The sequence below is a fragment of the Amphibalanus amphitrite genome, unplaced genomic scaffold (assembly GCF_019059575.1).
Source record: "Amphibalanus amphitrite isolate SeventyFive unplaced genomic scaffold, NRLGWU_Aamphi_draft 001295F_arrow, whole genome shotgun sequence".
In the NCBI taxonomy this organism is placed as follows: Eukaryota; Metazoa; Arthropoda; class Thecostraca; order Balanomorpha; family Balanidae; genus Amphibalanus; species Amphibalanus amphitrite.
Window position 1 is genome coordinate 154,293 of NW_024882788.1, and position 11,627 is coordinate 165,919.

General features: G+C 48.9%; 1 protein-coding gene across 1 annotated transcript; it reads right to left on the reverse strand.

The window, feature by feature from the left end:
- Nucleotides 1-364: 364 nt before the first annotated feature.
- Nucleotides 365-8,276, reverse strand: LOC122371942. Its single transcript, XM_043348742.1, has 10 exons — nt 8,075-8,276; nt 7,357-7,437; nt 6,843-6,989; nt 6,173-6,294; nt 5,168-5,440; nt 4,146-4,495; nt 3,842-4,020; nt 3,016-3,272; nt 2,169-2,322; nt 365-1,550 (listed from the first exon to the last, which is right to left on the reverse strand). Exons 1-10 carry the CDS (start codon nt 8,171-8,173, stop codon nt 738-740), a joined length of 2,475 nt encoding a protein of 824 aa, XP_043204677.1. The 5' UTR covers nt 8,174-8,276; the 3' UTR covers nt 365-737.
- Between the last annotated feature and the right edge of the window lie 3,351 nt (nt 8,277-11,627).

Consider the following 11,627-nt stretch of genomic DNA (forward strand, 5'->3'; position numbering starts at 1 on the left):
TATGTTAAGATTGAGAAACCGTGCTTATAGTGGAAGGTATGTTAATGATGCAAACATATTAGCGAACTGGGAGTGGTCACTGGTCACCTGCTAATTTTGCGTCATTCCGCTAACGCTAGTTGAGCCAGTTATTGCTTGAAGCGTCATAACTTCGGTATAACTATACATCATTATTTGTTGGCTATTAACTGAGATCTGATTTCTTTATCTTTTAAAGAAGACTTAATATAAGAGAGATGGTAGCATCGTCTTGGTGTCATATCTGATCAAAGCGGCCATCCTCCAATGTCCCAACTTACCCCGCGGCGGGGGGTCAGTTGGGCCAAGGCCTAAGGCAAGTTGGTACACTAGGAAAAACAGTTTATCTAAACACATTTTTATTCATGTTTCACATGAACAATCATCGCTAATCCATGCGGGCATTAACGACAAAACACAAACGTTTGCAGTACTCCTGCGGCAAACAAAAAGGCACACACAACGACACTAGAAGAGAATATTTTCACAGCAAGAAAATCACTTTTGGTACCTGAAACACATTTGTAGCGATTATTAACAGCACTTACCTCAGCACGCGCCGACACCACGTTGACAAACAGACGGCGTTACTGTTCATGTACAAAATAAGTTTGAACGCCAACTGTCGAGAAGTATTGGAAATATCCCTTCCGTCCCAACTTACCCCCCCCCCCCCTGGCACCAACTTGCCCCGGTCACCCCCACTTCACCTCTATCACTCAGCGCCCCAGGGGGCGGTTCTGGTCAACACAGGTGGCCAGGCTGTGGGGCGCCGCCGACCGCCTGGCGGAGGCTGCCACGTAGCCGTGCTCCCCGGTGCGCGCGGAGCGGCACGGCCGTCCAGCGGGCCAGCGAGCGCGCCCCCGCACGTTGGTGCTGGTGCGACGGGCAGTGCTGGTCGGCTGGACCGGAATCTGGGTGGCGTTCCGCCGGCAGCCCTGCGCGCCTCCAAACTGGTGCAGAGCGGACTGGCGGCCAGCAGTGGGCAGCTGGCCCCACCTCTGCTGAAAGGCAGCGGCAGCCCTCTCCCAGGTGTCGTCCTGGACGACTGCCTCGCACATGAAGGCTGCCCACTCCTGGATGAACGCCACGGTTTGGCGTGTCCGGTCATCTGAGCGTCGCTGCTCAGCTCCACTGACAGCCGCCGCCGCAGCGGCGGGGTCCTCGAAGTCCATTGCGTCGTCGTCGTACTCCTCGGGACTCGGCGACGGCTGGGGCTGCGCGACTCCGGGGGCGCTGGCGGGCGTGGGGACAGGAGGTGACGAGGTGGACGGCTCGGCGACCAGAGGGTCGAACCAGTTGCCTGGCAGCTGCTGGCTGGTCCCCATGGCGATGTCCATCAAGGCCCTCCGCGTCTCCTTTGTCGCCGTCGCCTCCGGCACAGCGCCAGTCTGCTGCCGCACGGCTCGGAGGTGTTTGCAGCCGCCAGTCCGCCGGTTCATCCTGCAGGTGCAGGCGCCGACGTTCAGGTCCACCAGGTAGGTGATGCCGACCGACGTCAGCGACTTCACCTGATAGGTGAACTCCGTCACCTGTGGGAGGGGCAACACATAAAATCCTGTAAAATTCGTATGTACAGTCTGTCTTAAAAGTACCGCGCAAAGTGACGGTGGATCCATCAAGCCTTACTGAAGAAAGGCCTGCTTTACTTTGAAAGTCACCGAACCAATTGACCTGGGGAATGGACGAGAATATCAATTGCTTTGATGACTCAAATTGAGCAGGCCCTTCCTCGGTCAGGCTTGATGGATCCACCGTTGCTTTTTCGCGGACTTTTAAGACAGACTGTACAACATAAACTGACGGACGGTTACTTGTACGAAAATCCGAACCTGTTCATTCGCCCCAGTACTGTCAGCTTGGCCTTTTAAAACAGACCCCCAAAGGGAAAAAAGAAGAAACAAGAAAAAACGCGAAACGAGTCACGAGATGTGGCACACAGCGCCAACACCACGCGGCCCTACAGTGGCACAGCGGTACAGTGACAGACTCTTGTGTGTGAATGCACAGCAATGTGGTTTATTGGTGCTTAGGGGTGCGCCGATTGCATTGGTCACTTTGCACAGCCATGTGGCAGTACGGGTGGGACCAGCATTGGAAAACGAGCTGTCTTATGTGACCTCAATCAGTTCTCGTGTCATGCAAAATACCTGCGTCACAGTGCCCGTTTCTTGGCTGGTGCCGCCGCGGACCGGTGCCGCCCGCTGCCGGCCGTTGGCCACGTCGCACGCCCTCCTGGCGTAGTGCTTGCTGAGCTGGACCGTGACGAAATCAAACAGCTGCAGCAGGTTGAACGCCCGAGTCCTGGAAAAACAGCGCGTGTCAAGCGAATATTTCAACAATTTCTTTGCAGCTATAATTAACGGTAGACTGCCATCGTATGGACACAATAAGGCTTTCAGAAGAGCAGCCAAAAGCACAACTAACAATTTCACAACCTACCCGAAATGCGAAAGTTTGTTTTTCTTCCACATGTAGGGTTAACAGAAATGTAAAACCGTGATATTCACAAGTTAATCCGTGTTAATCCATGAAAGTCACAAGTTAGTAATTAACGTCTTTGACGAAGGGATGTATGGTCCAATTCCGTTTCGGGGGCTTCAGGCTCTGAACTTTGGCAGACACTGGGGAGAATTGCACAGTCCTAGGGATTTTGATGGTGTTTTCGAGAACATTTTACCGGCTAACTCTCAGCCCTCCGACCTATATTGAAAGGAAAACTACTCCCCTGCTTTGGCTTTTTTTCCAATTATTTGTCTTTATTAATTGGAATTTGTCTGTAACTGCAACTTTGACATTTCTTCAACATTTGCCACTTTTGGGCAACCTTACAACTTGAAATATTTTAAAATAGTAATGAATCTATCGCAATACCTCCGGTCACCGAAACAGTTTTACAATCAACTTTAGTTAAAAGACAGGTTTGTCTATGAACGCCAGGTTAACTGTTTTATTTATTGAACCGCAATTAGGTGAAACATATGAATAAAGACTGACCTGTAGAGGACAGAGTCTTTGAGGACTCTGAAGGCGGACTCTACGATGTTGTTCGTGTTGTGTCCCCGGGTGGGGACATCCGTGCGGAGACACAGCGCCCACTCTTGACGGCGGGCAGCGAAACCCTGCAGGTACTGGTCCAGCAGTGGGTAGCGCTCGCCCCACTCGGTAGCCACCAGCTCCATCGTCGTCGCTATCTCCGCCTCATTGTTGGCGTACACGAGCTGTTTGGCTAGTGCCATGATAGCCTGCCTGTGCTGGAAGAAAATGCACAATTTAACTGGTATCCGAGTGTGGGAGGCGGGAGGGGTGAAGGGTGAAGGGTGAAGGTAAATGTAAATATAGGGGGTGTTTGAGATGAAATTAATCAAACTCATTTACGTTCTTTTACAGCTTTTAGACCAGTATCACTGCATGTCTATTCCTGACTGCCAGCCTATGCCTGTCTAGTCTATGCCTGACTGCCTGCCTATGCCTGCCTCTGCCCAGCTGTCTGCCTGCCTCTCTCTCTCTCTCTCTCTCTCTCTCTCTCTCTCTCTCTCTCTCTCTCTCTCTCTCTCTCTCTCTCTCTCTCTCTCTCTCTCTCTCTCTCTCTCTCTCTCTCTCTCTCTCTCTCTCTCTCTCTCTCTCTCTCTCTCTCTCTCTCTCTCTCTCTCTCTCTCTCTCTCTCTCTCTCTCTCTCTCCCTCCCTCTCTCTATGTCTCTGTCTCTTTCTCTGCCTCCCTCTCTCTCCCTCTCTCTCTCTCTCTCTCTCTCTCTGTGTTTCTCAAAAAGGGGTAATTAGACAAAAATGAACGGAAATTCATTCCCAGTAGAAACTACTCACTTGCTTGTCGATGCCATGTTTGCCGTTGTGAAGCCATCGCCAGACGGCCTGCAGCACGTGAAACGTGCACAGCAGGAGCCGCGCCTCAGGCCACACCGCCGACAGCGCGTTCCGCTCGGCCTGACAGTCGTCCGTCATGAAGCACAGAGGGCCGCGCCTTCCACGCCCGCCAAAGGCGCCTGTCAAAGAAGCATTCTCGGTCAAACACGATATTGGATTTTATACACCAATGCACAACTGACTGGACAATTCAGAGTTTAGCCGCCAGATATGGGAATTCATGGCAAATGTAGGTATATCGTACCGTCTGGTAAAATCCCGACGAGCAGCCGGAAGGCTTTGTCCACCACGGCCTCGGTCTCCGAGGTGGAGACGATGACACCGAGAGGCAGACCACCGGCCGGGCTCCAGCACATCAGCAGGAAGACGCGCTGGCCGTGCCGGTCCATCCCTCCTGAGGCGTCGACGAAGACCACCTCTCCCGCGTCGGGGAGCGTGTGGACGCGCTCCATCAGCGGCGTCACCGCCGCGATCACCGTCTCGCCGTCCTCGACTGAGACCGCCGTGCGGACGTCCTTCATGTGGCGGATGAGGTCCATGGTCTCCTCCTGGGTCGAGGCTGGGTAACGCTCCCGACAGTGCTTGTAGTACAGGCTGAAAACACATTGCATTGTCAATTGACTTCCAGCTGCAAGTGGTGGTCAGTTTCATTTTGTGATAAAATACCGATTGCATAACAGTGTACTTATGGTTAAGCTTCAGCTGTCCCACTTGTTCCTGATTCGTCCTAATCAAAATATAGCTTACCCCTCAGCGCATTGAATTACACAAATCCAAGGTGAAAATAATGTTAACCTGCGCTGGGCCGGAAGGGGGGCGTCTAGACGCCATTCCCCTTCAGGTTTTTCACGAAAAGCAGGAAAACGGAAATGACCCTGACACATAGGCGTACGTAATATGATTATCGATAGCTTTTACTAAACCAGAGTGCATTTATCGCAGCGTAAAATGTTGCGAGTTTTTAGCACAACACAATTCATAGATAACAGTAGAACTGGATGTGACACGAAAACAGGCAGATTGCAATAGGGGACCCAAAAATTGTCAATGGCCAGATCAGTCTCGGATCGCAACCACATATCCCAGACATGCGGCCTTCTTTTCTGAGTAGCCCTATCATCTCTGCTCCGTGTAACGATCAATTGCATCTCATATATGAGAATCATGTGTAACTTTATAGGGAAAGTCTTATTATTTCAGATACTGTCCCTACAGACTTGCTAACTTGTGGCAGTGTGGCTTTGCATCAAGCTGTTAAAAACTTACTAGTAGACGGCCATCCGATCTGGGACAATGGCTCGGTCTGCGGCCACCGACGGGTAGGCGCTCCCATGCTCCTCCTGAAGCTGTAGTTTCAGGGTCTCCAGCGCCGTGGAGGGCGAGTGGTGGTGCTGGAACAGCTCCATCAGCCGGGCCTTCGTCAGCTCAGAGACGCGTCGATGTCTCAGAGCGGCAGCGTTGTCCACGGCGTGGTTGTGGGGCTTCTTGTTACATGTCACCCGTAGCTCGTAAGCCGCGCATGGGTCTGTAGACCTATTCCTGGAAAGGGAGGATTCGTCAACAAATATAAAAAAACACGAGACGATGGTGTTATTCAGAAGAAATTCCGCTCCTTCCACGCACTTTTATAGGGTACCAGCAAGAAACCTTTTGAGGCAAGGAACGAGCGAGGTGAAATGTTTCGGATTATCACCGTTTTTAGTTTTCTGAGCCAAGATTGGCACAACTAAGAAAGATAGCGACTTGAAATCTTTTCGGCAGCGAACTCCTTCATCAAATATGTAGTTTTTTTTTTCAATTGCGGTTGATCGTTTGATCAACTAAGGCGTTTGTAAAAAGCAGGGCTGCGGAGTCGGAGTCGGAGTCGGTCGGAGTCAACAGTTTTGGTCGGAGTCGGAGTCGATCTTTTTTCTTGGCCAGAGTCGATAAGATTTTACCGACTCCGGCCATGTAGTCCGAAAATCGCCTTTCATCAAGTGAAATTGTTGTCTGGTGAAAGCAAAATGGCAATTATCCCGATGATCCAAAGTGGTCAGACAACAAAATCGACCTACGATTTTGATCAGCCTTTTCTTTTCTCCCGAAGTTCACGTCTCTGCACTGGTTCGGTGAACCAAAGGACCAAATAAATGCTTTCCAGAACTAATAGGTCGGAGTCGGAGTCAGAGTCGATTTTGTGAGGCCGGAGTCGGAGTCGGAGTTGGCTAAAGTTGGGTCGACTCCGCAGCCCTGGTAAAAGGTGCCAATGACAAAAGACGGTGAGAAACTTGCCGTTTTGGAATGTTGGCGACAGTCACTTTCAGGCGCAGGGGGCACCCGGTGTCCTTGGCGGATTGGTTTTTCCTCGGACGACTCGGCTTTTCTGGGACGTCGTGGTGACAACGAAGCCTGGCCTGAAAAAAAAAAATTGACAACATTAACAAAAGTGATGAAATCAATTGCCACTCATTAGTCCGTCATTTAAATGAGGATGAAAGTTTCTCGATTTAAAAACGTTACCTTTTTAACTGACCCTGATCATGGTGTTTCATTAACCCGCACCTTCCTGCGATATAAAAGAGTAAAAGTTACTGGGTGCAGTGGCGCACCCAGGGAGGAGTCAGGGGGACAAAGGGGTCAGCTGACCCTCCCGAAATCTAGCGGGCCCGCTGGTAGGTGCCCGTCCAGTCCTCCGAGACACCCGGTATGACGGCTGGATGACTGGTCCTCAGTACGCGGCATCAAGCTGGGGATTCATGCAGCCAGCCCAGGCCGCCGGGCCCTCTGTCAGTAGACCCCGACAGGCTTTCATACGGCGGGTCTTTGCTGAACCCTCAGGAGGCTCTGCACCAGCAGAATTTTCCATTGGCGGGCCCAGGTCGAGTGCTCGGGCAAAAGTACCCCCCCTGCCGAGCTTTACACGGCGAGCCCAAACTGGTATTTCATAAACTAAAGCTCTCACCCAGTACACCACCCTTTGGCCATTCGACATGGAGTCGTACGTCGTCAGGGTGATGTTGGCGGCCTCTTGGTACAGCTGAATCCACTGCAGGGCCGATTCCTTTGACGCCGGACATCGGTAGGCCACAGTGGTGCCCTCCATCAACTCCTGAAACGAAATAATGCAAGGTCTCACTGGGGTATTCTTGTCTGGGACCAATGCACGATCGTATTACCGTAATAGTCAGCTATAATGCAGATGACAAATACTTAGTGACAAGACGCGTTATATTCAAATACAGATCACCGCACACACCACTCATACCAATAATATTGTCATTCACAATTGATAAAACTTTGTTACCGAAGCCTGTGGGGAAAGTTGATAGTTCCATTTTAAAAATGGAAGTTTTCATTCATGAAATGATTGCAACATGGCTCAAACCAATTACATATAATATGTGTTACTGCAAATTGAAATTGCCATCATCGGCAATTGCTATTGCTTTAAGCAAATTGCTATATTTGATGCTCACCGGTTCCAGGTCAGGAATCATATCAAGCTTCTCGCACAAGATGTACTTGGCATCAGCCTTCCAGATTACTTGGAAGTGATCCTGTTGGAAGAAGGAATGTTCCATAAAGTTAGTGGCGGACTTGTACCTATTCAATATTTAATATCAATATAGTAACAATGGTTACACGACTCATAATCTTCACTTACAGCATTTCTTAAAAATTACCTATGTAAAGATTATAATTCTGCTGGTGATACCTATAGCCATGTGGGTAAATGTCAAGTTTAAGTCCTAAGCAGATTTCATGGATAATTTTTTCATATTCTTACATTATTTGGCCGGTACACATGGAGGTCCCCGCTTCAAAATTAGTTAATTTTGAATTTAGTGTTTCCGACCATTATTTGACATCCTGAATCCAAAAATGATACTTATATGTCTCGTAACTAAAAGAAAAACATAATCAAACCTGAACTAACCTTACCTTTTCACCTATAACCTACCAATCTACTACCTACAAACCTACAATGCAACCTAAAACTTACAGCCTAACGTAACCTAAAACATAATTTTTTTGCTGTTACAGATTTGTATCAACAGCGTCACAGTTATAGTTAGGACCTAAACTTGACATATACCTGTATTTCTTGCGCCCTAACCCACAACAACAGCAACAACAACTGTATTTCTTGCAAAGAACATGCACCTAAAATGGAAATACTTATTAATCACCAACCTTTTCCAGCATCTTGAAGCATATATAGGCCTCCGCAATAAACGAGCAAACATGAGACACGAAAAAGGCGCTTTGGATTAAAAGGCGCGCCAGTGGCATCGGAAGAGCTGCCAGATCGGCTGAAATCCCTAGCGCGATTTCGCTTTTTTCCAAGGTGCCTAGAATTCCTCTAGGAATGGCTGAGCCCTATGGTGAATTCAAAATACGCGAGAGGGTGTGTGGCCGCGCCCGTTTGAATGTTTGAAGAGCGCGGCGGTTGGACCCCACAATGGGATGATAGTTTTAAACAACCCTTCAAGGCGTTCTGTTGTTAGGATGTCTTGTTGAGACTATCCATAAGCTTTCCGCTGAATGAAAGTCAGGAGACAGTCATGGACAAAAAGTGTACTCCGAAGAATTAATCAGTCTTTAGGTCAATATCAACTGCGTTTAATCTGTTTTAAATCCCGTTGCTCACGTTCGTTAGAGGAGCTCGTTTGTCCTACACCCCAGTCGAGAGACAAGCAAACCACTCTCCATCGCGTCAAATGGGCGGAAACTGTCAGAGCTTGCAGCCGGGACAATGCCAATGCACTTCGATAGATGAGCGGAAATCTGAATATATGGCCCGCTTATCTGGATGGGATAATCGGCGCCGATAAGCTGCTCGCCTGGGAAGGGTGAAAGGTCACGGGTAAGGTGGCTCTGAGAGGGTCTAATGTGCTGACCCCCTAATTAGCGGGACCGGGAGAGGAACAAAAGGGTCGATTTTACGGCCGCTCTCTGGCAGCGTCTTAAAAACTGAGCCTTGCCATCAGAGATAGCTGAACACCGAACAGGATCCATTCGCTGCAGTGCAGGTCTATTGGCTGACTTACTCTACCGAAATCGATGCAGACAGCACTTGCAAAATTTATTCATCTCCGATATAGCATAATGGGTACCGATAGCCTATAGCGGCAGATAACTAAAATGATATGTCATACCAGCGCTATTACCCGTACGCTCCTCACAGGTGAGCACATCAACATTCCAAACCTTGGCGGATATAAATTCGAACTCGTCCCAACGAAGCTCATGGTCCTTTAATATATGAAAATCGAAGCCGAATCGATATCCCCACCATAATATGGTCTGTATGCATACCCAGATGCTACTAATTGATTCATGATCGTGCGACCTGTGTGCGTCTCAGGCAGAACATTGCATTAAATGCTTCGTAAAATATGGCTCAATCCGTTATCAGACAAGCTTTTCCTATCTGAGCACAATCTGCCTTGCCCTTGCCTTTTGGGATTTGCCTCTTGCCCAGCTTAATTCTACCCTACCCCACTCCCCGTACGAACTCGGAAACCGGGCCGGTCGCCGTCGGCGACACGATAAGTCAATTAGGACGGTCCGGAGCGGACTGGAGTCTCGGCCTGCTCTCCATTTGTCCCCTGATGAACACGGAAAGGGTTGCCCCATATATCCCTCCGGTCGGCAGCGCTGGCGCCGGGCCGATGGATCTGATACGGCACGGGTCCGACCCGACCCGACCCGACCGGCGCGGGCAGGCCGGAACAGCCCGTAATGAGGCAATCATTGGGCCCGGGGTGTTCGGCCGATGGACGCGCGTGACACTGATGGCGGCAGACGCAAAGGCCGCCGTGTTTTATTGCGCACAGAAGAGACTTTTTGTGACGAGGGAAATTCTGGCACTCAGACGCTTGGCTCCAATCAGGGTTCCATTGGATTGACCTCCATTCCGTTCGATTGTTCCATTAGAATCTGGAATGTCGTTTTTTGGTTGGCCAAATGTGTTTTTCAATAGAAACATTATATAATACAAAGATCACGCCGTTCCATCAATACTTGATTCAAAGAGCTCAAAAGAGAATCGTGTCGACAGATTCTCACGCCTAAACATCATTTCAATTTCGTACGATTTCCTCTTTCTCTCCGCATTTTTACGACCATCTAACGGCTTTGTTTGGCTGCTTTTATCGGCTATTTATAACGCGCAGATGAGACGGAAGGCTTATTGACCCTTATCCAGGCGCCGACAAGTGCAACTTATGATACACACTACCGCAAAAACAGCAGAGATTCGGCACTAACATACGCATCCAGTTCGCCGCACGCACAACTGGTGGCATCATAAACCGCAGCAGAAAAAGCCCATCGCCGGGTTACTGCAAATGAGGCCTGTTGTCGCTGACGGAGATACAGTTAAACAACAGGGAGCCGCGCTCTCAAATCAGTGCCCCTGACTGCAACCGTGGTAGGAATGTATACCATTATATCGTCCCGTGGTGCTCCCTTGCACCCCGCCTGGTTTACGAGCCAGCTTCTTGTCCCGGCGCCGGCTTTACGGTCCCAGGCAGCGAATAAAACACAGTCGCTCACTGGATATGTGTATGAAGCTGTAAACCGACTGTCTCGTAATCAGTCGATAATGGACATGACCCGCCAGCAGCTGTTCCGAGTCTAGGTTTTGTTTAGCCATCGTCCGTCGAAACAACTGTTCTGCTTTTGACAATGATGCCGACACGAAAATGAAACCACAGTGGAAGTTGAACAGTTTGCTTGATATTAGACTCGAAACTTTTCCTTTAAAGGTAGTGTGCCACCTTTGAAAGATTTCCCATTTTATTTTTCCTAGGATAAGAAGCTTCTGTTTTTACCTAATATCGCAAAAAAAATCGAAAATGGGCCTGGAATAGTGCCTTTTTCGCCTAAAAGTTTTTCGGTTTTTAGATATGTATAACAACTGTAGTGGGCTCACCTGCAAACAGGCGTCGGGCAACAATCGCGAATGCGGCGCACTTGTGACAATAAGCAAAGGTCATTATAGTGTTACGACCATACGACGTACGGGAATGAGTTATCAGCTGTCTAATCGTAGACAACACAATGTCGAGCCTTAAACTGTAAGCCCGTATTGGTATTGTTTCTTTTATTTGGCTGTCGAACATTATTTATGGTTTGAAATATGATTTTATGTAAAATAATTGATATGAAAAAGCCGTCTTATAAGTTATGACCCCATTTCACCACACGCAAGTGGCAGAAATGACAATGATCAGCTGACGCATTTTTCTTGGCCGAAGTCAGAGCGCGCGGCCCGACGCACCACGCGTATTTGGAAATTCCGACCTCGCCGAGCATCAGAAGCCACCTAACAGGCGTGTTCGAAACCGCAGGAGATGATGATGAACGGGTTTATCGAAACTTGATTGGATGAGCATATCGGTAATAGCGATTTCAGTGTGTGCATTTATTGTTCATAGTGGTGTGAAATGTGGTTGGGGTACGACCGACAACCCGTCGGGGCGAATTTCGCACTGGGGTACTCAAAATTTGAAGAATTTAAGACGTTTCCATGAGTTTTGAAGGTATGGATAAGTTCTAAAAATCCGGTTTTCCTTATCTGGGCCATTAACTCCATACGGTCCAAGAAAGCTGGCACACTACCTTTAAATGTTACGAAGGAGACAAGACAAAGCTTCACTCGTTACATGACAGTTCTAATGCCGACATGCTTTCTTCTTACCATCGTAGAAGGAATTAAGAAAAAGCGGGCAAACGTTAC

Coding starts and splice junctions, on each gene's coding strand:
- LOC122371942 (XM_043348742.1), bottom strand. CDS start 8,173: ATGCCACTGGCGCGCCTTTTAATCCAAAGCGCCTTTTTCGTGTCTCAT. Junction 7,438..8,074: donor GCTTCAAGATGCTGGAAAAG/GTTGGTGATTAA, acceptor TTCTTCCAACAG/GATCACTTCCAAGTAATCTG. Junction 4,496..5,167: donor GATCGGATGGCCGTCTACTA/GTAAGTTTTTAA, acceptor ATGTGTTTTCAG/CCTGTACTACAAGCACTGTC.